Source organism: Coturnix japonica, chromosome 1 (genome assembly GCF_001577835.2).
Source record: "Coturnix japonica isolate 7356 chromosome 1, Coturnix japonica 2.1, whole genome shotgun sequence".
In the NCBI taxonomy this organism is placed as follows: domain Eukaryota; kingdom Metazoa; phylum Chordata; class Aves; order Galliformes; family Phasianidae; genus Coturnix; species Coturnix japonica.
In genome coordinates this window covers 9,377,667-9,405,441 of record NC_029516.1, presented here as the reverse complement: position 1 = coordinate 9,405,441, position 27,775 = coordinate 9,377,667, and the positions used below count along the sequence as shown (strand labels likewise).

The following is a 27,775-nucleotide window of genomic DNA, read 5'->3' as shown; positions in this document are numbered from 1 at the left end:
AGATATTAGGAAGAACTTCTTTACAGAAAGGGTAGTTAGGTACTGGAATAGGCACCCCAGGGAGGTGGTTGAATAACCATCCCTGCATGTGTTTAAGAGCCATTTGGATGTGGTACTCAGGGATATGATTTAGTGGAGGATTTTTAGAGTTAGGGTACTGGTTTACACTGCGGTTGGACTTGAGGGCCTTCAAGGTCTTTTCCAACCTGGGTAATTCTATGATTCTATGTCAAAGATTTTTGTTGTTGTTGTTTGTTTTTTGTTTTTTGTCTAAATTAATAAAAAACCTGGAAGGAACAAGACAGTTGGACTGAAGGAGAAAGAAATGATTTTGGAAGGTTTGGAATATTATTTGTGTAAATAAGTATAATACTGTCCCATTATTTTATTTTCATGTCATAATAATCACAATGTACTTTCTATATTAAGTGATACCCTATCCCTGTTGCCTGGATTAATCATTTTATGCCATCTGCAGCATGGACCTGCATGTGACACCTTTTATCAATCACTATTAATGCAGTGATCTGTAACTGAAGATCAGCAAAAATAGACATATCAAATGATCCTCTCACACCAAATTTGAAAGAAACAAGCTGTCAGTTGGGTTTTATGTAACACATACATATGATTCTAATATGACTGATAAGATTACTTTTCAACAAAACTACATTAAAAGTTTTCTTAGCCTTCTGCAGTTCTCAGCATGACCACATGGATTTTATCTAGTGAGCAAATAAAAACGCCACATGGTAACCCAGACAGTCTCATGACGATAATGAAACAGCAGCCTAAAGAGAAAATCAGTACCGACACTAAGCCCCGTGGACATAAGCATGAAAAGGCTTTTCTGCACACTGATCTTCTTCCAAAAATAAACCCTCAGCTGCCCTGCTGCACTTTCTGCTGCACTTTCTAAGCCTGCAACAATCTTGCCCAACAAATCTGTGTACATATATAGGACGGCATGGGAGACCTGACAGCTGAAGGGAAAAGTGAGTGAAAAGGTGACAAAAAATGGATAGCAATTCCTTATTGCAACCTTATGGGGGAAAAAAAATAAAAAAAAAAAATAGAAAAGATTGTATATAGTCTAAATGAAAAGGCATCACAGAAAGGAAATGTGGGAAAGGCTGTGGCAGACTGTTCAAATGCAACAGCATTGACAGGCAATGGACACATGCCAGGGGTACATCAGCACAGATTTCTTCCTAAATACTGGATAATATATACATATTTATTTTAAAAATCATCATATTTCTAATAATAATTTACTCATTTCTGAGTGGAGGAAGAAGCTTCACACACTATCAAGTAAGTGTCTCAAAACTTAGGTAAATGAGGAAGGATATGTATCTGATATCACACGTACAAAAAACAAACAAGAAAAAGATAAGAATTATTACTTCCTGTATTTACACATTTGTGACCATAAACCACCTAGTACTGTGCAATTTAGTTACTACTGAAGTTTTTCCAAATATTAACTGTCACAGGAGGAAGACTACTTATATGGAATATTTATATTAATTAACTGAATGACATTAATCTATGTTAGAAACTATGAAGCTCAGACTGTTGGATCCATTGTAAATCCTTCCTAAATAAATGGGGCTATGAAATCAGTACAAAATATAATTTACCTTAAGAATAAAATATTTCTGCAGCAAGCTCTGTACTAACAGTTGTCACTTTAATTAAAAGGAAAAAAAGAGAGCATACAACAAAAACTACAAGGAGCTGACTGCAAAATGTGTGAGTACTGACCCAGATTTTACCCAGAATGTTCTAGCTTTACAAGTTGTGAAAGCCACAGTGCATACAGTAAATTAAAATTAAGAACTGGACACACTCTTAAGACAGAAGTGATTAGGGAAGGAGACAGTGAGCCAGTTTAACCAGCTGGCTAGAAATGTTTTGTGTTATGTGATGGTTCTCTGTACCATCACTTCAATAAATTTCACAGCACAAGGAGGCTGTCTAGGGAGAAATAAGAAATAACAGCTTCTGCCTCTCGAAAGATCACAGAAGGCAAATGTAGTATGGCCCAGACAACAATGTAAAAACTGAAAGCTAAAGACTGGCTTAGCACTGCTATTTTATCTGTGAAATTATGATACATGCCATTCAGACAAGCTAGAATTTTGCTCACTTCAGTCCTTACTTTATGCTATATTCTGTGTCACATATCTGGTACACAGCAACACAAGAGCTTTGACACTTTGATTGTTGTTAAACCCCATCACAAGTTGATATTAATGCTTAGAAATATGCTGTTTTTATTTTCAGCTTTGTGAGTAACTCTAGAAAGTTACATTTATTCAGTCTGACACCTAATCAGAAACCCATGGCTATCCAAGTAGAAATGTCATCAGCTTTCTCAGTGGTCATTTGTAGTCAGAAATAACGCTTTCAGGCTTGTCTAGAATGACTCATCTACTATTGCTAGATTAACACTTTTTAGATTTATTTTTATTTATATTTTTATTCATTCTGATATGCAGTAGCATTATAATAGATGCAATACAATAGAAGAAAAAAAAACAAAAACAAACAAACAAACAAACAAAAAAACAACAATAACTTTCCCTCCTTCTGTAATGATAGCAGAAAGAATTTGTATTTTAGAATAATGTTTTCCAAACGTTTTCTCATAGAGGTTTAATTATATCATTCAACAGAAACACTGAATCTATTACATCTGAAAGAAAATAATGATAGTCCTAAATTTCTTAGTGGAACTTCCCAGGTTGGAGCCTCTTCACAATGGGCTTCTATCACTGTAGCAGCTCTGTGCCCACCACACAGAACTATTTATATATAACTGAGTTGTAGAACCACTTCTTTTTATACCTTTTTTTTTTTCCCCTCAAATGACAGTGCCATGAGGTTATATTAATTATTACAGATAATTTGGTGAGAATGAGACATGAGACCAACCTTGTGCTTTTCCTCCCACCTGAAACCAGTCCATCTGACCACCCAAGAAATCTATCATGCCAGGAAACTTCAGACAACTTAAAGTGCATGAAATACACTTAAGATTTTTTTCCTACTCACATAAATTGAGCAATTCCTCATAACACAGATTTCCGAGTGCACAATCTGTCCTGAAGAACTGTATTAGTTTTCTATTTTTAAGCTGAATTCTTAGGATGGAGAATGCCTACTGTGCCTGTATTTCAATTGAATTTATATTGCTATCTTCAGTGAAGCCATCTGTAGTGTGAGTGCAAATAAAAAGCAAATTTACCACCCACATTCCTGAAATTCATAGTGTGTGGTATTTCACAGATTTAATGTGACTGCCCCAAATGTCACCTTAAAGGTAAACAAGCCAATTTTTAAATATCAAGTACAGCATATAGTTGCAATCTGTGACAATAAAATCTCAGTTTATGGAGGGAAAAAGCCATGCAAAGGTAAAACATAATTGTAATTTTTCAGTTTCAAACAGATGAAAACTAGTTCTTCCTCAAAAAAGTTTTATAAATTTTAAAATAATTTTCATACTTTGATTTGTAAAGACAAAAAACTGTCTGTATACCTACATTCCAACCCAAATATATGGAATTCAGTAATGTAACAGAGAAGTTTTCCAGACTGGAATCCAAGATACTTTTCAGTACTTTTAAATTGTTTACTGCATCCTCTCACTTCTAAACTCAGAGAGCAGCACTAAGGGTAATGTACAAAAATGTACAAAATCTCATCATATGACCACATAAAACTCACTTAAAGTTCTTTCAGGGAAAGAATTACAAAGTTAATGACACAAAGAAGAAAACTGACAGAGAGCTGAAGACATTTTAGATCAGAAAGATGAAGGCAATTAATACATTTGAATGAAGCCATATGTTTGAACAAGAAAAAAAATAGGAAGTTTAAGAAATTTCAGGGCAACAGTATCTAGATTCACATAAAATCTAATATCTGATCATGGAAGCAGCCTACTATGCAGTCTAAGAAGGTAATGCTGTAAGACTATTGGCTCAGAAAATTAAAATTACATTATATTTTTCAAGTTAGATTGTTTCTGTTAATGCTGTTATCACTGTGTTCTATTCAATTATGTCAAGTTAGATAGAAAAGGAACAAGATTTGGGATTAGAGGTAGTATAACCAAGGAAACTACCATCAAAAGAGTACTCTGTGTTAGTCTTATTTTTAAAAAATATTATTTTTATTTATTTATTTCATATATACATATATGTAATGTATATGATACTTATTTTATCATTTTAATATATATTATATATATATATTTAATACAATAATTATTCAAATGATTGTCAGGGAAGTTTTAATATTATTGCTAAAAATGAATTTACTGTTTCATTAGAAAGTTTTCAACCATAAATTTCCTTTCAATAAAACAAGAATTGTTTCTGATTGAAAACTAGGATTAAGAATTATACCTGCAAATTTTTTTTAGCATCTCTTCTATTTCCAAAGACACCTTTGAGAAAAACAGCAAGGATGGCATCTAGCAACCCAGTAACAAAATATAATTTCTTACAGGTATGGATTTGTCAGTACTCAGAACATAATTTTGTAGGAAAATGACCTTGCGCCGCATCTGCACTTGTGTTAATTATATAGGAAAATGCACTTAACTCATCAGAAATCCAACTGTGAATGTTGCCACCATTACACACTTGTTATGTACAACAAAAAATCTAAACATCTATTTGTTAGAGAGAAGAAAGTGAAACTGTATTTTATCTAAAAGTATCCATACTATTACACATCAAAACAGCCCAGTTTACACTGCAGTGTAAATTTGCAGTATCAAAAGACTGAGTAAAACAGCCATTCTGAATTATATTTCATTAATTATACTTCACAGAAGTCCACATTTAAAGAGGAATCTCTGCATATGTTTTCAGAATACAGACATGTCACAGTGAGTTGCTATGATTTCAACTGTTCCTTCAAAGTGCCAGTTTAAAAATACAGACAAAGAATAATATTAAAATACTATTATAAAGAAGACATAAAATTATAAAATATTCATGTTCACGACGTGAACCATTGGTGGAGAAGAAAATTGTCTTGCATTCTTAGCTACTCTCTTGAAGGGATTAATTCAAATGTATGTGTATTTCCATCAAAATACTTCTACTGCTTTACACATAGACATGCATGGCAACTACTGAAGTGTCTTAGGAAACTGTAATCTAACATTTAGAGGCATCTTTAAACAATAGGTATAGGTAATTTCTTAGTTACAATATTAACCTAGCTTATATCTAAATTTCCTTTAGAAATAAATTAATCTTCTGAGAATAATGATTTACCTAAAACACAGTAGAAAACAACAGTAAACCTGTTTTATTTCACACACATATGGAAACAACAATCTGATCAACACCAAATCCAGTGATTCTTGTGTCAAGTCCGTAATTCTGCTTGAATAAGAGAACAAGTTTCAACTGTCCCTTTACTAGTTAAGACTCTCAGTTTCATAATTAGCCTCACAGGGAAAGATGAGTAGTTTTGTTCTGACCAAAAGTGTTCAGATGCAGGTTTTCGAGATCTAGTTTTGTCTTTGCTTGATGAACAACAAAACATATTTATGAGGAGAGGCTGAGGAAGCTGGGGCTGTTTAGTATGGGGAAAAAGAGGCTGAGGTGAGACCCTATCGCTCTCTTCCAGTATCTGAATGGTGCTCACAGTGTGAGAGGGGCAAGTCTCTTCTCACTGTTGACAAGTGACAGGACAAGGGGAAATGGCCTCAAGTTGCATCAAGGTAAGTTTAGGTTGGATGTTAGGAAACACTTCTTTACAGAAAGGGTAGTTAAGCACTGGAATAGGCTCCCCAGGGAGGTAGTTGAGTCACTGTCCCTGGATGTGTTTAAGAGATGTTTGGATGGGGTGCTCAGAGATATGATTTAGCAGAGGGTTGTTAGACTTAGGGTAATATGGCTAGGCTGTGGTTGGACTTGAGGATCTTTGAGGTCTTTTCCAGTCTGGGTAATTCTATGATTCTATGATTCTATATTGAAAATACTCACAGTGAGAAGATATATATACTTTAATGACCCATGATTCCACATGGATTACAGTAAAGAAAGAAAAATGCCACTAGCATTTAATTCTGAATGCCTAATGGTGAACTTTTGTACCATTTGACAACAGTAAGTTACAAAGTGCAAACATTACATACATTTTACTTTTTTTTTCAGATAAATATTATAGATTTAGACAGCTTTAACTGCCCCTGGAGAAGTTCAGTATATAAAGAATACTTTATGTACAAACGAAAAAGCTTTTATTTCTGTATTTAAACATTCCACATCATACTACTGCACTTAATATAAGAAAATCTTTCATATATCACTTACTTTTTTGTCTTCGTTGTATTTATGGAATATCACTTACTTTTTTGTCTTCATTATATTTATGGAATATTTCTTGCGCTCTTTCTTCACCACCATCCGTAAACAACATTATAATCTTATTGCAGTTAGCTCTAGAAACACTGTGCTGTAGGAATACAAACAGAAGCTTATATTTTATTTTAGGCTATAAAGAATAACAACTGTTCTATTTGATGGCTTTCAAATCAAAATGGTTATTACTTACACAAAAGGAAAAATTCCTTCACTCTGGGAGTAATGAAAATACTTACGAAGACTTCCAGTATTTTAATCATTACCTCCTTCCAGAAAAACAAAACAAAACAAACAAACAAACAAACAACAACAACAACAACAACAAAAACAAAAACACCAAAAAAGACCTTTTTTCATTCTATGATAGTTAATCCTAACAGTTTTAAGATCTGTTCAGAGGAATTAGGACCACCAGTAAACTTTAATCCATCTCCACAGTGTAGCTCTACAGATGCTCTGCATCATTTCAGTGATCTGAGATTTGTACAGTAACAGTCTCTGAACATTTTTCATATTCTCTTTTCCATCCTTACTGTCATTTTGGAAATTTGGAAACAATGAAACGATGAATTACTGAATATGAAGTGAATTACTAAATATGAATTAATGAGTATGCACTTGAAAAAAAAAAAAAAAAAAAAAAAAAAAAAAAAAAAAAAAAAAAAAAGCTTTTGTTTCCTGTTAGACTCCAAGTAACTAGGAAAGCCACCGAGAAAAACACAGTATACAGTGCAAAAAAATAAAACTGGAGTTCCAAAGCCAAAACAATAGAGTGATGAATAGGAATTTTGGCTCCTTACAGAAGGAGCCACAGGCTCCTCTGCTGGCATTCATCACAGCTCCTCATTGCCTGAGATGATCTATCTAGTCTAAATAATCCTTTCTTAAGTTGTACAGCCAACATTCCTTGTTCTCTATGTTGCATACCAGAGATCCTAGCCAGGCATGTCCTAGTACTTCTGAGTAGCTGCATGTGAAGGAGTAAAACATTAGAAATTCTGTGGAATAAAATGAACATCACCTTCATAAGCTACATTTTGCTATATTATTTCACTATGCACTCAGGAGGAGAAATAGTAAGGTGCTCTTTCCACAAAACCAAAACCTCCCTTGCTTTAGTCTTTGAACTTTCACCTGGCTAGCCAGATGAGATGATCCCATTCCCCTTTGTTGCTCTCTGATATGATTCATTACAAACAAACACTCATGCATTGATCAGTTATGCTCAATATTGCAGATCCACAGTTCCACCGGCATATTAAAAATCAAAACATTATTTGCAGTCACTATAATGATAGATGTATAAGTTTGCCTCAGAAATGTTCTGCATTGGTAGGTCAGTGTCTGGGGAATAAGTACTTATTTAATCAACAAACAAACAAACAAATAACAACAACAAAAACCAAACCCAATGATTTTCCTACATACAGTAACAAATAAAAAAATCCCTTGAAATAAATACATTCCCTCTAATCTCACCAGCATACTCTTGTACATTTGGAATTAAATAACTTATGACTCTTTTTTACTTGTGAAATATGACTTACAAGATATTTCTTTGGGTTGCAATATTCTTTATATTAAAAAAAAAAAAGTAATAAAAGTAGAATGGATACTTCATAAATGAAGGAACTCACATACGCTTACAGTGATTTAATACAAAATCTTAAACCCTATTTCCTAGCATAAACCTCAAAAGTAAAAAAGTTAAAACCCAGACGAAGTACTTGGTTTAGGTCTCTTTCCTGATGAAGGTCATCTCAGATTCTTTCAAAAATGTAAGCAAGACATTACCTGCTTTATACTGTAATTAAATTTTGTGTTTTTTCTTCTAATGAGTTTCATATCCTTAAAATTAAATCATTAAGTGTCAGGCTGGAATAAAACTTTGTGAAATGACACTTTAGGAATAAATTATCATTATGAACATTATACCACCTAGAAAGATAATGTAAAGCAAGGTAAAAATAATCTACCTGAATCAGGAAGAGATGAATACAAGACAAATCATAGTTATTGCGATATGAAGAAAAAACTCCTGAATTGCTGAAGTTAAAACATTATTTTCTAAGAAACAATCACTTAATGTAATAATAATTAATAATAATTTAAAAAACCTCAGATATTATGTAATGATGTTTACTAACATTAAGTTGAATCAGTGTGTTAAAAAAAAAAAAGAAAAAGAAACAAGTATTTATTTTATTCTAGCAGTACATTGGAGAACACAATTTTTTTGTGACACTAGAAAAATATTACTTCATTATGAAGGAAAACTTTTCAAAGTAACTTTCATCAAGAAACAATGAACCAAAATTGCTACAAAATTGTAAGTTGCTTAAAATATTCAATTTCCACTGACCTTAAAGCAGTTGGACTACACTAAATCATAAATATGATAGGAAATTATCCCTAAGCATATTTTTTATTACTGGTTTAAGCCTGTATTATATTCACCCACTAAACTACCTTGCCATCAGTCTGGCATTGACGCCATCAGCAGACTTTTACTCTCCCTGCCAAATGGATTTGTCAATAGCTAGAAAGAATGACTGTATTTCTATTACCTAGTGCAACCTTTTAATTTCCCTTGATATACGCATCCACAATATTCAGGCATAATATAGAGGCTTACAGAGATTCTGTGAGACTAATTACACCTCCGTCTCCCGTAAGCAGACACAGTCCCACTACGAAACTAATCCTTAATTATTTTTTTAAAGTAATTTTTTAATCTTAAAACAAGTCCACTTTGAATCTTCCCCTGTGTTCAAGTCTTTTTTATAGCCTGAACACAAAGTACTTACATACAGAATGTTAATCAAATATAAATGATGTTAGGAACCAGATGTGTTTGGCAAAATTTCTTGAGTCTTTCTGGTTCCTTCCGCATGAGGTGGTAATGGATAGAAACAAAGAAGCAAAGTTATTAAGGCTGGACTGATAAAGTCTAACAACTGTTTAAATCCTTCAGGCAGATTTATGCTCCTATCAGCAGACAGCACACAATCATTTTTTGGCCAAAGACCTTTGTTAATCAAAACTGATCTGCTGAGTAAATACTGTTGGAAACATTTTATTTTCCTTTTCTCTATAAAAATTTCATGAGGTCAGAAAATTTTCAACTAGTTCTACCCCAAGCCACAAATACAATGTCAGAAATGCTCCCATATCTGGTAGATAAGAAGGATAAAACAAGTAAAGGTGTCTCCACTGAGAGATATCATAGGGTAAAAAACATCTTTTAGAAATAATACATTTCATATTTATGAGTGAGTGAGGGAGCAGCTGAAGGAACTGGGATTGATCAGTCTGGAGAAGAAGAAGCTCAGAGATGTATAGCTCTCTACATCTACCAGAAAGGAGGCAGTGCTGTCGCAGGCTTCTTATCCCACATAACTTGCTAAAGTATGAGAGATAATGGCCTCAAGATGAGTCAGGGTTGGTTAAGGTCAAATGTTAGGAAGAATTTATTCTCACAAAGAGTGGTGAGACATTGGAACATATTGTTCAGGGAGGTGGTCGGGTCACTGTCCCTGGCTGTTCAAGAAACACATAGGCATGGTACTTGGGACATGGTTTAGTAGGCAGCATTGGATGTAGGTGGACAGTTGGACTAGATGATCTCACACGCCTTTTCTAACATTGGTGATTCTATGACTCTAGAATTATATGAAATATTTTTTAAAACAAAAAGCTACAAAAAATGAACAACAACATTTGTGGTTAATAGGAAATATTACAACTCAGAAAGCCAGTGCTTGCATGAAAACTAGGACATAAAATGAGATTAAAACATGAAGAAAAGGCACTTGATTTTTGAGGAAATTGCTCATTTTGCCCATTAAGTAGAGAAATATATAATACAATTAGCTAAAGTCATCTGCTCTTTCTATCCTGCTCAAGCTAAGGTCAATAAATCATGACCTAAAAACATAATAAACATATATAAATGCACATATGAATAAAGTAAAAACAATACTAGCAAAGTGAAAACCGAACCTATTCTCAAACATTAGCAATCTGTCAAGATGTGGAAGTTCAACAAAGAAAACAATTGTTCACATAACTGTTTACATGGATTAATAGCAATAGGATGAGGGGGAATGGTTTTAAACTAAGAAAGGGGAGGTTTATATGAGATATGAGGAGGAAGTTTTTCACACAGAGCGTGGTGATGCACTGAAACAGGTTGCCCACAAAGGTTGTGGATGCCCCATCCCTGGAGGTATACAAAACCAGGCTGGATGTGGCTCTGGGCAGCCTGGACTTGGCAGGGGGGTTGAAAAATGATGACCACTGAGGTCCTTTTCAACCCAGGCCATTGTAGGATTCTATGAAAAGACATATTGTTAGGATTATTTCGCTTGCTAAAATGAAGGTATCATACTAATTATCTGTTACAATAGAGCAGCATGCAAATGCCTTCTGAACATTCAAGTTTTACTAATTCACTTTCAGCAACGAGAGATGACTTTCATACTTACATTCAACAGCTGTTCAAAAGCATAGCTAAAGCCTTTTTTGTAATCAGTAATTCCTTTAGCAGAGATTTTATCCACAGCTTCCTTCAGCTTCTTCTTGTTCCTCACATTAGCTTGGACAAGATGATTAAAGCAGCTGACATTCTGAGCATTATTGTTAAACTGTGAAATAAACAGATAGTATTAAAGACACAAATATACAATATATTTAATTTTCTTTTCTGATATGTAAGTAGTAAATAAATGTTAATGTCTGTCTGGTCCAAGATATGAAACATGTGACACCTGGATATTAATTTCCACCATAGTGTGAATGTCTGTCAGTGTTTGGTTATTTCAAAACTGGCAATAGATATAATAAAGTCATTTGGTGCTTCATTCTTTGTTGCAACACAATAATTTCTACAATAAGAAAAGGGAAGAAAAACAACAACATAAATTTTGTTTTAAGCTCACATAATAAAAGAAGCACAGAATTAGGGAAGTCAGAAGAGAAATTTAAAAAAAAATAAATAATAATTTCTCGATCTCTGAAAATGATGGCTGAATTAGTGAGCAATTTCTATATTGTACGTGTTAATTCATAGCAATTGCAGGTCATAATAAATAAAAACAGATAACTTGTAGTACAACTTGGGAGAAAGGAATAATGAGTGTATAGATATGAAAAGGACAACACTGTTAAGAACAATGTAAATCTGTGTATTAAAAAAACAAATATATAAGCTCTATTAGCAATGAGTACAAAAACAAACAAAAAACAAAAAAACAAAAAATCACCCTACTGACAAATTCTATCATCTATAAGAGTTCATGATTTTCATTAAAAGCATACAGAGAAAAGTTTTTATATGCAAAATTCTGTCTGCACAAGTATAAGTGAGTTTATGGTCTCTGTATAAAGGTACATGCACACATATATTTACATAAATATATACTTCAGCAGAGAGAGAGAAATGTAGAAATATGTTTAACTTGTTAGTTATCTGTGGTGAAAACTTACTGAAAAAAACTTAAATAACTGTAAAATCAAAGGGATTTTTAGGTTTAAAACTCAACTTTGTTAGGTAATTCAGTGGGACTGCCTAGAAAATAAGGCAAATATGGTCATGGGTTTCAATAACTGCTCAAGCTAGAACTCCTTTAGAATTTTATACTAAATTATACATAACAAAAAGACAATTAAAAATAATATTTGTAATTCTGACTTACAAATTTCTGATTTCTGATTTACAAATTCAATTGTACTATAGAAAAAAATAAACACAATTTTATTCTGATTTTTGCTTAAAAAGTAGATAGCAAATATTACTTTAAAGCAGGCAACAGAGATTAATAATGTGATATGAAACTAAATAAAAGGGCTTCTGTAACAGAAAAGCACTAAGATCTCTATATGTATGGAAATCATTCCTTATTCACTATGCAGCTGAATGTCAGGAGATAGAAACATCTGTATGTAAATAAAGCAGAGAGGAAGCAAGACAGCCTAATCACTGAAACAGAACAGCACAGAGGTATCAGGGATTTAATTTCCACAGCACAGTGACTATAAATACAGCATCATGTATCTAAATAACATCAATTAATAGAAGTATGAAAACAGGATGTAGTAATGAATATCAAAATTATTTCCAGTACTCCCACTGTCACCATGCATACTTCATTTTTAAAATTAATGAACACATGGAAATAGATTACACAGAATCAAACTTTTAGTTTGAATATTCCTTAAATCTATCCCACATTTCCCAGAAAAGAAGGATTTTGTTAAGGACTGACTCTCTACAGCTATTAAAGTGTAATACTCCCAGCTAGACTCTAAAAGTTTTATTTGAGTGATTTTAAAGCCTTTATAATTTATAACACTTTTCCCTAAGACTCAAACAAGTTATGATCGCTCATTTGTCTCATTTTCCCTCAGTATCTAGATTTGGTGATACTTACACACTGTGTTTAAGCAGCACATTTAGCCTGTACAACAAAACCACCAAATGATCACGCAACTGTAATCAATTCACTCTGACGCAAAACACTGACATGCTCAATTGTTTTTCTTACAGAAGTAACCAATAAATCACCCTGTGATCATTAGACACACTAGCCATGAGGCAGTAAAAACATAGTTCTGTGTCTTGATCTGATTTTATAAACATGGCAGGGAAAAAACGATGCAATTTTAAAAGCAGAAGTTCTGAAAATAGATTTTAATTCTGAATTGGGATTACAGTAGAATCATGGGAAGAATAAAAATGCTGTCTGATAAGTACCTTTGCTCTAAAAAAGCCTTTCTTCTGAAAAGGAATTTCAAAAACATCTCCCTCTAACATTTGATGCAAATTATTCAATGAGCTACTTTCAATGGTTACGGGACTTTCATTGAAGGTTTAGTGATAAGTGAAATTTTCTCCCTGAAATGCCACTAACATTACTTTCAAAAATTGTCCCCTAGCAGTCCTGCAAATGTTACCTAGGCAAGTATTTCTATGAAGGTCAGATATCTAACATATGAATTGGTACTTACAGATATAAAATGGCCATTTCAAAAATTGACAGGAATTCTGGATCAATAACTTTTAACAATTAACATCTACTGTACTTCCATGTGTTTTAAACCACAAGGGAAAAAAAAAAAAAAAAAAAAAAAAAAAGGCCAAAGTCAACATAGATGCATCTACAAACAGACAAATGTTGATCGAAATTGAAATTTATAAATAGTGCATTTGTAGAATGGAGAATTTAATCACTCAATGTCTGCAAAAGCTATATTTTAACAAAGAAAATCTATGAGCCAGCTGCTCTGAAATACAACACTGAATATTTATGTTAACATCAGTCAACATAGCCAACAAGGAGAGCTTTTAATTAGCTAAAGGAATCAGTAAATAGAAAAATAACCTTACAAACTGAACACTTACCTATTTGCTAGCAGGTGAAGAAAAGAGTTTGACTTAAAAGCACCTGACAAAAATGTTCAAGAGGGGGAAAAAAATTCCGTGCAACATTTAATAAATCTGAAAACCAGAAAAGTAGTGAAGTGATTGAAGGATTTCAAATGTAAAAGCCTTCAGGCTGCCCTTAAAATTGGCCTGTCATTCCCAGTACACAATGCTAAATATGCTAAATAAATTTTATTTACAACACAACTTCTGAGGATAAACTCTTCTACAACCTCACAAATTCTGAGAATAAACTCTTCCTAATATATACAATATATAACATATATTATACTCTTCCAAATATTTAATAAATATATGTATATACCAGTCTGGATGTAGCTCTGGGCAACCTGGTCAAGTGGTTGGCAGCACATAGCAGGGGGGTAGAAACTAGATGATAGCTGTGGTCCTTTCAACCCAGCCAATTCTATGATTCTATAAATCTATGATTAATATCCAACTTGCACCTCCCCTGGTGCAACTTGAGGCCATTCCCTCTCATCCTGTAGCTAGTTACCCAGGAGAAGAGGTCAACATCCACCTGGCCACAACTTCCTTTCAGGCAGTGGACTATGTTGAAACAGCATTTTGTAGCTGAGGCTTTGTTCAGTCCAGTGGTGTTATTGTGTTGTTTGTATCTGCTGTTAGTTTTCATAGAGTTAATAGGAGGAATTACTTTCAGATCTGCTTTTGTAGTATATTGGGATATTTGTCTTAATCATAAATTTGTTATTATTTTTTTCTGAGGGCCAATAATATATATATTTATTTTCTACCGTATCTACTATCTTCATACACATATGTAAATTGATATATAAATAAACATGTTCATTGTAGTATATTGGGATATTTGTCTTAATCATAAATTTGTTATTATTTTTTTTTTAGGGCCAATAATATATTTTTTTCTACCATATCTACTGTCTTCATACACATATGTAAATTGATATATAAATAAACATGTTCATTTGTATGATACAGTCAAGAAAGCAAGTTTTATCAGCTGCAGTCTGGACAAGACATTTATCCACTGAGGAATGCCACAATTCTCAGCAGACATAGAAGTAATTTACATGAACACAAACCCCAGAAAAAGAAATTGAGGAAAGTGGTGAAATCACTGAAATCAACTTGAAAAACAGAAGGAAAAAAAAATAAAAAAAAAAAAAGTAAAACACCTCATTTTTGGAAAATACAAACAAATCTATGCTAATAATCTAACAAAAAAGCATGGAAAGTTTTGCACGGGTTTTAGTCACTAGGTGGCACTGCAACAAAAACATTTGAACTGCTCTTACAAACATTTCCTTGAAACACGGAATATTATACTTCTGGGGGAGTTCATTAGTGCCTTCTCTGAACTGCATACATTTCCCATTGAAATTAATACAAATACTTTTGTGTGATGAGTAAAAAAGAAATATTATAATCCAGAAATATCTACATGCTGAAGGCAATTTTCACATGCTGAACACCAGAGATCACAGCTTCAAGAGAATGGAATTTTCCTTTCTAACAAGCATCATAATTTCCAATGGCTTTAAAAACCAGGTTTGCAGTACATATAATAGAAGAACTATAAAAACTAACATTTCTCAACCAAGCTCCTTTCTGCATCTCTAAACGCTGTAGAAATGAAAACCTTCTTGTTGAACAATAAATAACAAATCTAAGTAAAAATTCAGATTTTCCCAACCATTCTTACCTGCTAAATCCCTAAAAATATCCTTTGTTTATCCCAATTAACTTATTTCTTATCTATTTTTTTTTTTAAGATTTTTTTTTTCCAGAATGTTTTAAAGTGACTTTTCTAAGATGAAAAAAAACCCAACAGTGTAAGAAACAAACAGAAACTCTCCACATCCCAACACTGAATGAAAACCTGCATTAGGCTGCTTACAAATTCCATATTCCAAAACATTTAGAAATGTTTATTTTACATAAAATCAGATAAAACTTGGACAAAGCAATGATTCCTACGTTTAAACAGAGACAAAGCTTAATATTTTAAAACAAGAAGACCACGATAATTGAATAAATGAGAAATATCACTCTGGGAATACAGAAAAATCAGAAAAATACGGTGAGCTCACTGAAGGCCTAATCAGATATGCTGCTGCTGGTTTTCAGCCTGCCAAGGTTTGTTGCTATGCTACTTTTACCTCCTATCTAAATCAGCTTGGTGACCCAGTTGTAACTATACATATTAAATAAGTAATACTGAAATAGATATGATTTTATCAGGCTTTCCTCTTATTAAAAAAAAAAAAAAAATAATAAAAAAAAAAATCCAGCTTTGCTGCTTTCAGTTCCTTTCTATTATTTATTTATTTATTTTCTTTCCCTGCAGCTGTAGGCCTGGTAATAGGATTTTAGGGTTAAGCCCAATAATAATAGACTCTTGAATAAGGCCAGTTACATATTTCAGCACTATGATGATATAAATATTTATCACACCCCTTTTAGAGAATAGTAAGAATGCAGTTTGCAATGTGTTATTACCATGTAGATCTCATTACACATAAAATTAGATGCAGTTCATGCAACAGCAATTTATAATTTGACCTAGCAAAAAATATACGATGTTAAAATTCATAACTTGGTATAGAATAACAGTATTCTCTTACGACTTGCATTTAGATCATTTTTTCTTTATATGCATTACAACTACATATACATTGTAAAGGGAATGTAAAAGCCTTATTCCACTGCTCAGTAGCGAATATTGTATTAAAAGTATATTGCAATAGTATATTGCAAGTATATAGTGAAATAAGATTACTGGTGCTTATTGTCATTTTAAATGTATCATACTTCTTTTAATGGAAAAATGGAAACTGGAAATACATGTATTAGAATATAAAATACTGGTCCAAAAGCAATGCCTCCTATTTTATTATGTTGGCCCACAACATCAGAGGCTGGTGGTATGGCAGTAGAGGCTGAACCTTCCCACCAATATTGTTACTATTTGATGCTGTGTGACAGATGGCAGCAGAGGGGCACTCTGACAAAATGGCATCTGACATGGAGTGTGGATGAAGTAAAAATGTGTCACCAAGTTCCTCCATGTTGTACCTGTTGACATTCATCCACGCTTGTTGAGTGATCACGGAGACCAACCAGTGAATGTGAGCAGAGAGGCAGTGGGTGATGAGCTTTAGCGGCAACAGCAACATTGAGTCACCACCACTGTTGCAGTTTTTTATGAATGCAGCATGCAGGTTCTTGTTCATCACCAGTGAAAATGCATAGCTGCTGGTGGTGACTATGTTGAAAAACAGTATTTTATTGCTGAGAATTTGCTCTATCAAATAGTGTTAATGTGCTCTGTTGTATTTTCAGTGGAAATAAATAGGAGATACTACTTCCAGAGTAACTACACATGTAACATTCAAAAATGCATAATACCGAGTTTCTGAAAGGAATTTGAAAGATCAGAAGTATCAGCATTCAACAGCAATCTATTAGACCATGTAATATTTCCTGAAAAAAAAACATTTGCAGCATAGTATGCGACAAACATTTTGGAAAGGACCAAGTACTGGATAAAAATATGCTTTTAGTTAACTTAGTTAACCTTTCTAATCAGTGAGATTATCTGCACATAGATAGTGCAAATCTCCCACTAAGTACAGCAGGATTTAGGCTCAGATTCCACGCTGTGAACATTATGTTTGCAACAAAGAATGCCAGCTTTGCTCACTGGTCTTTCAGAAAGAACTTGTTTACAGACATTCCATGATGCTGTGGCTATGTTAGCATGTACTCTTGTTTAGTGAATATCACATTTCTGAGTCCTACTGGAAATTTATGTAATGTAAACTTAAGCACCTGCCAGAGAAATCTCACAGTTCTCAACTATGTCAGAGCTGTAGGGCTGCAATGTTCACTTTATGCCAGTGCTCCTCACATACACTGTATGAGAATATGTAGCAGGAGATTTTCAAGAATGTGATTTTATAGGTACTTTTATTACCTTCATTCATTCAATTTTGAATTGTTTAGAACATGCAAAATCACTGACCAAAAAAAGGTCTGAATATTATCTATACATTTGCTGGATATGTACAGTTCCCATTTTGACATCAAAAGCAAAATGAACATTTAACTGATGCACCAAATGACATGATAGAGCCAGGCACCCGGCTAGGGGAGGGCAGGGCACTACAGTGTTGCCTCCTTATTCTCAAGACTTTCTCTAAACTTGCCTGCCATGTCTCAGGACAGAAGTGCTCTGCCTGGTTGTGTGGGGTGTCTGGGCTTGGCAAGCAGTAAGGAGGCCATAGCAGCACACTGCTGAATGGCAAGATGCTGCTGCTAAAGCTGTGATAGAGGCTGGAAACGTGTGAGTCTACAAAGTGTGAGACTTGAAAAGTCTGTGTGTATTTCATTCATGTTCTGCCAGAATTCCTTTACATTCACACCCAGATAGATATATATCTTGATATATATGAGTTGAAGTTTTCACCTTGCAAACAGAGTATATTTATAGGAAATATATTTTAAAAGCAAGAGACAGCAAACAAATAGCCTCCACCTTGTCCCAAACCTTATGGACAGCCTACATTTTTCTCTTGTATCATTAACACTGTGAGTCATCTCTCTCTGTCAGAATCACTAAAGCCAGTACAGCCTGGCCACATCACAACTGGTAAGGAGAGTTCATGTTTAGAGAAGAATAAACTTAGCTACTCAGCTCCCTCTAATCATTGTCTCCTGGTTCTAATGAATCAAAAATGCACTTCTGGTCAGTATTTGACATGTCACAGTCGTTAAGTGAGACCAGTACTTCACTAAAAATTAAAAAAAAACTAGATGTAGACAATAGATTTATTAACAAGTGGAACCGAGAGCTATTACCTCATTTTATATACTGCTAATAAAGTCACTTTATATACTACTAATCTATTAGAGAGCTGGCATTTATTCTGGAAATAACAGAAGCCTGTGCCATGTGTTGTTAGAAGTCTGACTTCCTGACATTTGACAACTACAAGAGAAGACACTAAAAATCTGTATTTATGCCCAAAGCAATCCCACAAAGTAGGAATGGAGGTGACTTTGGGAATTATAAGTTACAGTTTACAGTAATAAATGTACGGTTTCCAGCAACATCCCCACTCCTGACATCCTAAGTTAGAATTTCAGCTTCTAATTTCTATTTCCTTTGGCTCTTTTTCCACTCAACTACACTTATTCTATTCCTTAACTATTATTAACTATCCTTAACTATACACTTAATGATTACTGAGAATTAACACCTGTGACAAATCTAAAATGAAACAGATATTAAGATTTTCCCTATTCCAACATGTTACACATTTTTTTTCTTCTACACACCATCTGTATATTTTTCTTCCATAGCAAACTAAAACTGTACTTAATAATACAACAGTAAAACATAGATGTTAACAAAGTAAATAATAACACTAAAGAAAAAACAACAACAACAACAACAACAAAAAAACCAACAGTGTAATTTTTTAAGCCTCTAATCCCCTTCTTACATGTATGTTTGTTGTTTCTATGCCCTTCAGAAACACAAAGGACTTACTACAGGATGTCTTAAGCGATGGAACTAAGATGAGGAATGGGATGAATTTAGGTGACTTGGGGGTGAACAAATGTGAGAAAGAAACAGGAGTAAGGAGAAAAAAAAAAAAAAACAACAAAACTGTTGGTCATTTGTAAATAGTTTGCTTGTTCAGCCAGCCATACACTGCACGTCATCAGTACTGCTTGCCCTGTATTCTTATTAAACTTCTCTACCTCTTTTACTGAGTGGGTCTCTCGTGTCTGCAACCAGAGTCTGGCCAGTAGTTGAGGGCCTGCACATCTGTGCTGCAGCAGCTGGAGGGACCGAAGTGAATGCTGGCCGAATAAATACTGCTGAACTGTTAAGTGCATAGCGAAAAAGAGAAAGTGTGCAGTAAATATTCCCTATTTACAAAGATGAAAGCTAATGTAATGATGTCACATAAGGATGATGAAGTGCCTTCCAATCAATTAGTAACTAGAGTGGATGCCAAACAGCTATTTGGGATAAACATTTAAAACAGTAGGACAAAATGGAAAAACAAAACCACCACCAACAAATGCAGTCTTGATTTAAGGCCAAAAGGGGAAATGATATGATCTAGTCTGACCTCCAGCACACTGTCTCTATATCCACATATCACCAGCCCTTAGAATTCCCTTGTTTAGTCCCATAATAGACATGCTTAAAACATGCTTAAAAACATGCTTAATGGTAAAAGTTTGCTTAAAGTACATTTTCCAGGAATGCATTAAATATTGATATGTATAGAACATAAATCTTTCCCTTGCAATTTGTTGAGGCATATTAACAATTTACATGCCACTCAAATCGACTGGGCTTCAACTAGTGATTCTTGCACTGGCTATATGTAACAGGTATGAAAATCCATGGATGCAAGAGTTTCCCCTGGTGACAGCACTTCTTAGCTGCTATCAAATTAGTTCTCAGCCTGTTTATTTACCAACTTCAAAATTATCCCTCAAAAATTTAAACTGTTTTTCAGTTGATTTTATAATGGAGTTACCGAAATTCATCAACACATGCTAAATGTTTTTGAAGACCAACCAGTGGATGTGAACACAGTGAGGTGGTGGGTAGCACATTTTATCACTGGTGACAGTGATGTGAAAGACAAGCCATCCTCTGAATGGCCATGAACTGTTGTCACACCACAAAAAGAAGAGTGTCTTGATCAGCTTACCTGTGTGAATCAGCTAATGATGATGACTATATTAAAAACAGTTTATTGTAGCTGAGAATTTACTCTATCAAATAATGTTATTGTGCTCTTTACATATTCCCTCTTTGGGAAGGAATAACTGCAAGTATCAATACAGGTTGGGACATGAACCGCTGGAGAGGAGCTCTGTGGAGAAGGACCTGGGGGGTGGGTTACAGGTTGGCAATGAGCCAGCAGTGTGCCCTTGTGGCCAAGAAGGCCAATGGTACACTGATGTGCTTTAGAAAGAGTGTGGCTAGCAGGTCAAGGGAGGTGATGCTCTCGTCCCTCTACTCTGCCCTGGTCAGGCCTCACCTGGAGTACTGTATCCAGTTCTGGGCTTCCCAGTACAAAAAAGACAGGGATCTTCTGGGAAGAGTCCAGAAGAGGGCCACAAAGATGACAGCGGGCCTGGGGCATCTCCCCCATGAGTAAAGGTGGAGTGAACTGGGTCTGTTCAGCCTTGAAAAAAGGACTCAGAGATGAGATTATTAATGTTTATAAATAGCATAAGTGTGGAAGTCAAAGGAACATGGCCAACCTCTTTTTAGCTACCTGTGGTGATAGGACAAGGGGAAGTGGCCATAAACTGGAGCATAGGAAATTCTGCACCAATATGCAAAGGAACTTCTTCACAGTAAGGGTCATCGAGCACTGGAACAGAATGCCCAAGTTGACTGTGGATTCTTCTCTGGAGATGTTCAAGACCTGCCTGCACACCCACCTGTGCAGCCTGCAGTAGGGGTCCTGCTCTACTCTACAGGAGGCTGAACTCAATAATCTCTACATGTCCCTTCCAGCCCCTACAATGTGATCCTATGATTCTGTATCTGTTGTATTTCACATGGAAATAAAGAGGAGGCATTACTTTCAGAGCAATCCACATGGAAATAAAGAGGAGGCATTACTTTCAGAGCAATCTACATATTATTTTAAGCATGCTTAAAATATTTAACATTCATTTCCCAAACAATACATTCTACTTTAACATTTTTATGAAAGCTAAGTGATTTTAAACAGTCATACAGTTCCTAACAGTTAGCATGTCTGTTCCTCTAAGTTGTGTTTTCCTTCATGTGGTTTTCCCCACCTCTACAGAATGTAAGTTGCAATATATTACCCCAGCAAATCACAGCCTACTCACCATCATCAACAAATTACACTCTCTGTGTCAACATTTGAAACCAAGTCACTAAATCATAGCGTGCTGGGATGAAATTGCTGCCCCTATCATCTACCACTTATTGCTATCAAAGCATATAACCGGATTAGTGGGAAAACAGCTGTATTACTCATACATTGAAGCTCTTTCTAACAGCAGGTTTTCTTTCTGCAACAAAGCACAGCACTTCAGAGAAGAAAAATGCAAATCCAGAGGAAATCATGACATATTAACCCCTAGAAGTCTTTATGTGACTTAACAGTTTATACAGCTCTTTCTCCCTTGATATAAATGCAAGAACTATATTAAGTCAGCAGAACTAATAGATTTTAGCGCTTCTATTTTTAAGCTTTTTGCTTCCCATGACTTCTATATATACCAATCAGGGTTGATTAAATCATACTGTCAGTTTTTAGAACTGATTGGCATGAGCTTAAATCCATGTCTCAGTTGTGGGTATGAGTCACCATACGTATGCGTTCTGTGGGACAACATCTTGGCAGAGGTTAGCAGTAAAACAGCTCTTTAGCTAACTCAAAACCTCGTTACTAGGCACTCTACAGTTATTAAATCCAACAAGACATAAAGCAACTGTTGATTTCTTGGCGAAAAGATCCAGGAGGGAAAGAAAAAACTGTAGATAGTTTTGAGCGTTCACATGTCAATTTATTACCATTATGTGAACTAAAAATTAGCATCTAGGTTTTTGGACTTTATACTTAGCCAGTGAAGTCTACTATTTGGATGAATGCTATATAAAGTTATGAATTTGCATATGTTTCTGTAAATAATCCTAAGAGCAAATACTACTGAGCATGGTAGTTCATCACCTTCTTTAAGCAGTTTTGATGCTTAATTTTGATTTGAGGTTTTGCTTAGATTGTTGAAAAACTGAAAAACCTAGAAAAAGAGAAAAATCCCCAAAATGCACCGACATTGATGTTTATACCTTGAAACAGTACAACCATTTTTTTTTCTGTAGAATGTGATTTGTTTTCTGTTACAGAAAGAAAACAGCATAATAAATTTTCACAATTTCACTACATAAGTCATCAAAACACGTGAAAATAGATTATACAAAAACAATTACTGTACTGATAGGATTTAATATGGAATTTTAAATTATAAATGTGCAATAAAAATAGAACCTGATAAAATATTTAGAAATGGCACATTCTAGTATGTATGTTTCTGTGAGCACTGTATTCCTAAGATGTTGAACGTAGGTCAATGGAAAATTCCTCTTCAGTTCTTCAGTCAAATATCTGATAGAGTCCTCTAAAGCAGTACGCTCATTCAAAGAGGAAAGGTTGTTACATATTGCCAGCTACCAAATACTGAGAAAATGTATTGCAGAATTTTTTCATAGATTTCCACTCTTTTTCTGAAACAAATCTTATCTACTTTAACAGCACTGAAAGTTAACCAATAAAATACCCTAAGTCTAAGACTTTCTGCCTCAACATTAAGATATACAATTTCTAGTCAGCTGAGAGTAAATGAAGAAAAGAGATGGGAAAATTTTGAATCAAAGGAACTGTAGATTCATATTTTCCAATGGCAGAGGCTGGTATAGCTTCATTACTGTTAGTAAACAGTTTCCATCAGTTTAGGATTAGAGTGTTGACACTTTTAAAAAAACAGTGAACACAAGAACAAGAGCTAAGCTGTCAAATGTCATTACACAAAGCTGATATTATTTTAGAAAAATAAAATAAGTTTCATTTCTTTCATTGCAATTTAGATGAAAACAAACAAACAAACAAACAAAAAAACATCTTATTCACTATGAAAAATTTGGAAAACGGAAATGTCATTGCAAATAAGAGCTTCTCTCCTACTTTGGAAAGGTCTAGCTAGACTGACAGCAAAAGATGAAGCAATAAGTGGTGTTCAAAGAGATTTCTGATAGTGATATTTCAGGTCTTTCTCCCTGCAGGCTGGCTACAACACATCTGTAGAAGTTGAAAATTGCCTCCAAAATCATTGCAGAGTTACTCACCATGCAGGCTGTCTCTTGTCATTAAGAGTATGCCAGCACTCCTATCCTAAATCCTTAGAATCAAAGCTCTACAGTTCAACAACTTAATAAAGAACAAAAAAGCCTTCCCTGAGGCTAGACCATAACATCCAAGGTATGAGTCTGAGAAATGCAAGTAGTTCATACTGACTTCCCCCTCCTCAAGTCTGTTTTATTTTGCCTTCAGTCTTCTTGAAAACTAGGAATTTGCACTTTAAATTCCATGGAAATATTAGAATGATTGAAATGCCATTTCAAAACCAAACCAAACCAAAAACAAAATGAAACAAGAAAAGAAAAAGCTATCATAAGGAACTATTTAAAAACTCTTTCCTACAGAAACTTATGTTTTAAGACTAATAGTCAAGTTTGTAGTAATCACACACCATTCTGAAGTATGAGACTGTGTTCTGAAATATCTCAGCTGCTGAAAATCCAACCTCAAAAAAGCCAGCACCTTTTTCATTAGATATTAATAACAATCCTACCATCTTTGCACCAGTACTCGGGCCTGCACATCACATACACTGTTCCTGCACACATAATTTTATGTATTTTTAAGTCCCTGTGTGCATTCCCTCCTCTATTATATTGCTAATTATGGTGGAAAAAAATTGCTTTTGTACCACGTAATTGCAAATTTTAGAACTTCTTAGGAATATCCCTTGGCCCAGTTGGATGTACAACTGTACCTCTTCTCGTGACACATCAATTAACAGTTGAGTACCTCAACTGTCTGAAGTATGGAAGAAAGAATTCTCCCTTACTTCCTTGGTACCACTCTGTCTTTAAAAAACAGACTCCGCTACCAAAAAATGGAATGAGGGGCCCAGGGAACTATTCCAAGAGGATATGCATGTACCAAACAAACAGATCTCTGTATTGGAAAGTAGAATTTGGCTATGCAAAGGTGGAATGAATGAATTTTGCTTTAACCGATTCCTTGTTCATTGTAGTTAATTGGCCTTTATAGAAATGTCTATTTAAACAAATGTATTCCCATGAATCTATGGCTGCTATGAATCCTGTTATTTCAAGAAAATAGTCAATTGTGCTAAAATATATATATATTTTTAAGCCTCCTAGCAGCTTAATACACAAGCATCTCAAATCTTCCATTGAAAATAGTTTCCTTGTGGCTTTGATGACAATTCCGGTTTTGTAGAGAGAACAGATACTCACTGAAACTACATTCACAAAGTCATCATCAGACAAGGTCTCTAACATTTCAATGACCGATGTGCGGATCAGCTTCAGCGTCAATCCACTGACACTCCCACTCCTAAAAGAAATCCATAGGATAACAGAGAAGATGATTTTTAAACATTTTATTTTTAAAAGGAAAATATGGAGTACCAAGCAGCACTCTCAGTAAACTTTACACTTGAGTTTTCAACAGTTCTCCAACAAACCATTTGTGTTACAACATTTTCAAAATTAAGAAATGAAGGCATTCAAAGCCAAAATTTTGTGGCTCTGGTTGGGTCATAATGAATTATCTTTTTTCTTTTCTTTTTTTTTTTTCTTTTTCAATTTTATGAGATTTTATTTTTTTTTTCCTCTGAACCAATGCATTATATAAACATTTTATATTCCCACCAAAAAATTTACAGATTTAGGTTTTTAGACTCTCAAATTGCAGCTTGTAAGATTCAAGAAATAAGTGTAAGTTTCTAGGTGTAGAAATAACAAATGCTAATAAACCTTACTCTAGATATATAAACACCACATTTAAAGACAAGAAATGCAATTTTTCTTACAAAGCATTTTTGGTCAGCAAACAGTGATTGGTCTGATATATCAAGTTCAGTGCTTCCTTCAGTCCCTTGGCATTAGCCAAAGAGAAGCCTTATCAAGGTAAAGAGAGAGTGTTTGTTTTTTTTTAATGTTTTGTCCCTAACTTTCTACACTGCATCTACTAAATAACTAAGTATAAATATCAAACATATTTCTTTATTTAAAGTCACAAAAGTTTGAAGTTTTGTTTGTTTTTTTTTTATATTTCGTGATTCATTATTCTTTTTTGCCCTTATAAAATAACCTAACTTAACTTCTCAATAAGAACAAAAAAGAAATGAGAAATGTAAAATTTTCCAAAAAAACCTCCTTTTTGTTTTATTTCACATTTATTTTAAGGGGAAGTCTATCTATGCAAATCATTTCAATTGCTCAGGGATTAATGATTTATAGGAACTGAGCTTCAAATAAGTACGATAAAATGTGAACTCTGCATAATTCTCACCCTTCAGGCTCATGAAATGATTAAATCCACTTTCATGCTTCCAGTAATTTGCTTCTGCTTTTGTGTTTTACATCAAATCTTGGCACGCATGTGAGAAATTTTCTACTGATTACTTTAGTAATTATTAAGAAGATGAAAGTACAATAATATCAAAGTGATTTAAAAACACTTCCTTGTACATAGTTCAAATAATTTTCAGGTTTGTTTTGGTCTTTTGGAAATATATTTTCCTATATTTGTTTGCTCACAACTGATTTTTGATCCTTGCATACAAGGACTTCTAATTATCTCTTCCTTTCTTTCAGTGTGCAGGGATTTCTTCAATAGATTTAAGTACTTTCATCTCTCTAAAGTCAACATCCAGATATTAAAAACTTACGCGTCAACTAAAATAAGCATGTCTTTGGGAGATGCAGCTCCTTGGATATACCTGAAATAAACAAAGGATATGAATGAAAACATATTTTTTGGGTGTGACGGAAGACACTCTGAGATATCTAAAGTAATCCTATCAAATCAAAAAATGTCCTCTTATTGCAACTTTTAGAAAAAATATGTGTCACCATTTTCTCTCTTTCTGTGTCTCCTTTTAAATAAACCAAAATTCAAACTACAACAGGAGAGCCTGGAAGTAGGATATAATGACCAAAATTCAATGCTTCCACATATTTATAATGAAAACAACAACAACAACAACAACAAACCACGAATTATATTTCACACCCAAAGGTCTTGATGACACATGAATTATTGCATCAGCACAGCTTCAGGAAATATACTTCATTGATTAAAAGAGCACATTCAATTGGTACTAATCCAAGTATCACTATGCCTCAAAAAGCTTACAGGATTCACACAAATTCCTCATTTTATATAGAGACCTATTTGACAGTTATCCACCTATGAAAAAGCCCATGCAATGAAACAGTATGATATACTACGTAGGATGACACAAGTAATATAATCTGAACATTATTTTTGTTTCAGAATAATTAACTGAGTTTATTTAAAGAAAATAGCAGTATCTAAAAGTAAAGACCATAGTCAGAACAAAATATTCCAATGTCATATCCAGAAAGAGAGATGCATCTACATCACTTTTTAAGGGAAGCTTACCATGGTCTTCTGCGAACATCATATAGATCTATTTTGTTTGGAGTTCGACTATTATCTACCCATGGAGAAGCTAAATAGGAAAACAAAACAAAACAAATACATGTCATAATGTAGAATTAAATTAAAGCTTTATCTTACGTTCAAATACTTAAAAAAATAATTAATTAACATCACCGACTTTGTACTATAAATATGAGTATCCACATTTGGAACTGATAAAAAAATATCTTTATTTCTGTAATAGCTTTTTGAACTACAAGCTGCTATAAATTGCAACACATAATAAACTATAGTAAAATATATAGAGAGAACATTTTGAAAGGTCAACATATTTTGGGATATAGTTATGGACTAAATTTAACCGCTGAGTTAAAAGGGGCCAGATTATCAACTGAATCATTTTAGAATATAAAAGAAAAGATATTTCTGGTCAATAAAGGACTTGTTTTAAAAAACATTTATTGGTCAATTAGTGTTGTATAATAGGATTGTGCTCATCTAAAGTCATGGTGTCTAAAAAATTAAAATTACCCATAACTCAAGAAAGTTCCACATAAAGAAGCAATTTAGAAACCTGAAAAGAAAGTGTCATCTCTTCTGGAAATTTAAAAAAAATAAAAATAATAAATTAAAAAAAAAAAATAATAATATCA

General features: G+C 33.9%; 1 protein-coding gene across 11 annotated transcripts in view; it reads right to left on the bottom strand.

Moving 5' to 3' along the window:
* CACNA2D1 (calcium voltage-gated channel auxiliary subunit alpha2delta 1) overlaps positions 1-27,775 on the bottom strand; it is a 325,793-nt gene that overhangs the window by 60,192 nt on the left and 237,826 nt on the right. For all 11 annotated transcript variants that reach the window (XR_001558717.2, XR_001558733.2, XM_015879412.2 and 8 more), the window contains exons 8-12: positions 27,123-27,192; positions 26,386-26,436; positions 24,947-25,046; positions 10,886-11,044; positions 6,385-6,489 (exon numbers count right to left, since the gene is read on the bottom strand). Coding sequence is in view for 9 of the 11 variants with exons in the window: in XM_015879412.2 (XP_015734898.1) it covers positions 6,385-6,489; positions 10,886-11,044; positions 24,947-25,046; positions 26,386-26,436; positions 27,123-27,192 (485 nt within the window). In the remaining 2 variants the exon portion in view is untranslated. The remainder of the gene's footprint in view (positions 1-6,384; positions 6,490-10,885; positions 11,045-24,946; positions 25,047-26,385; positions 26,437-27,122; positions 27,193-27,775) is intronic.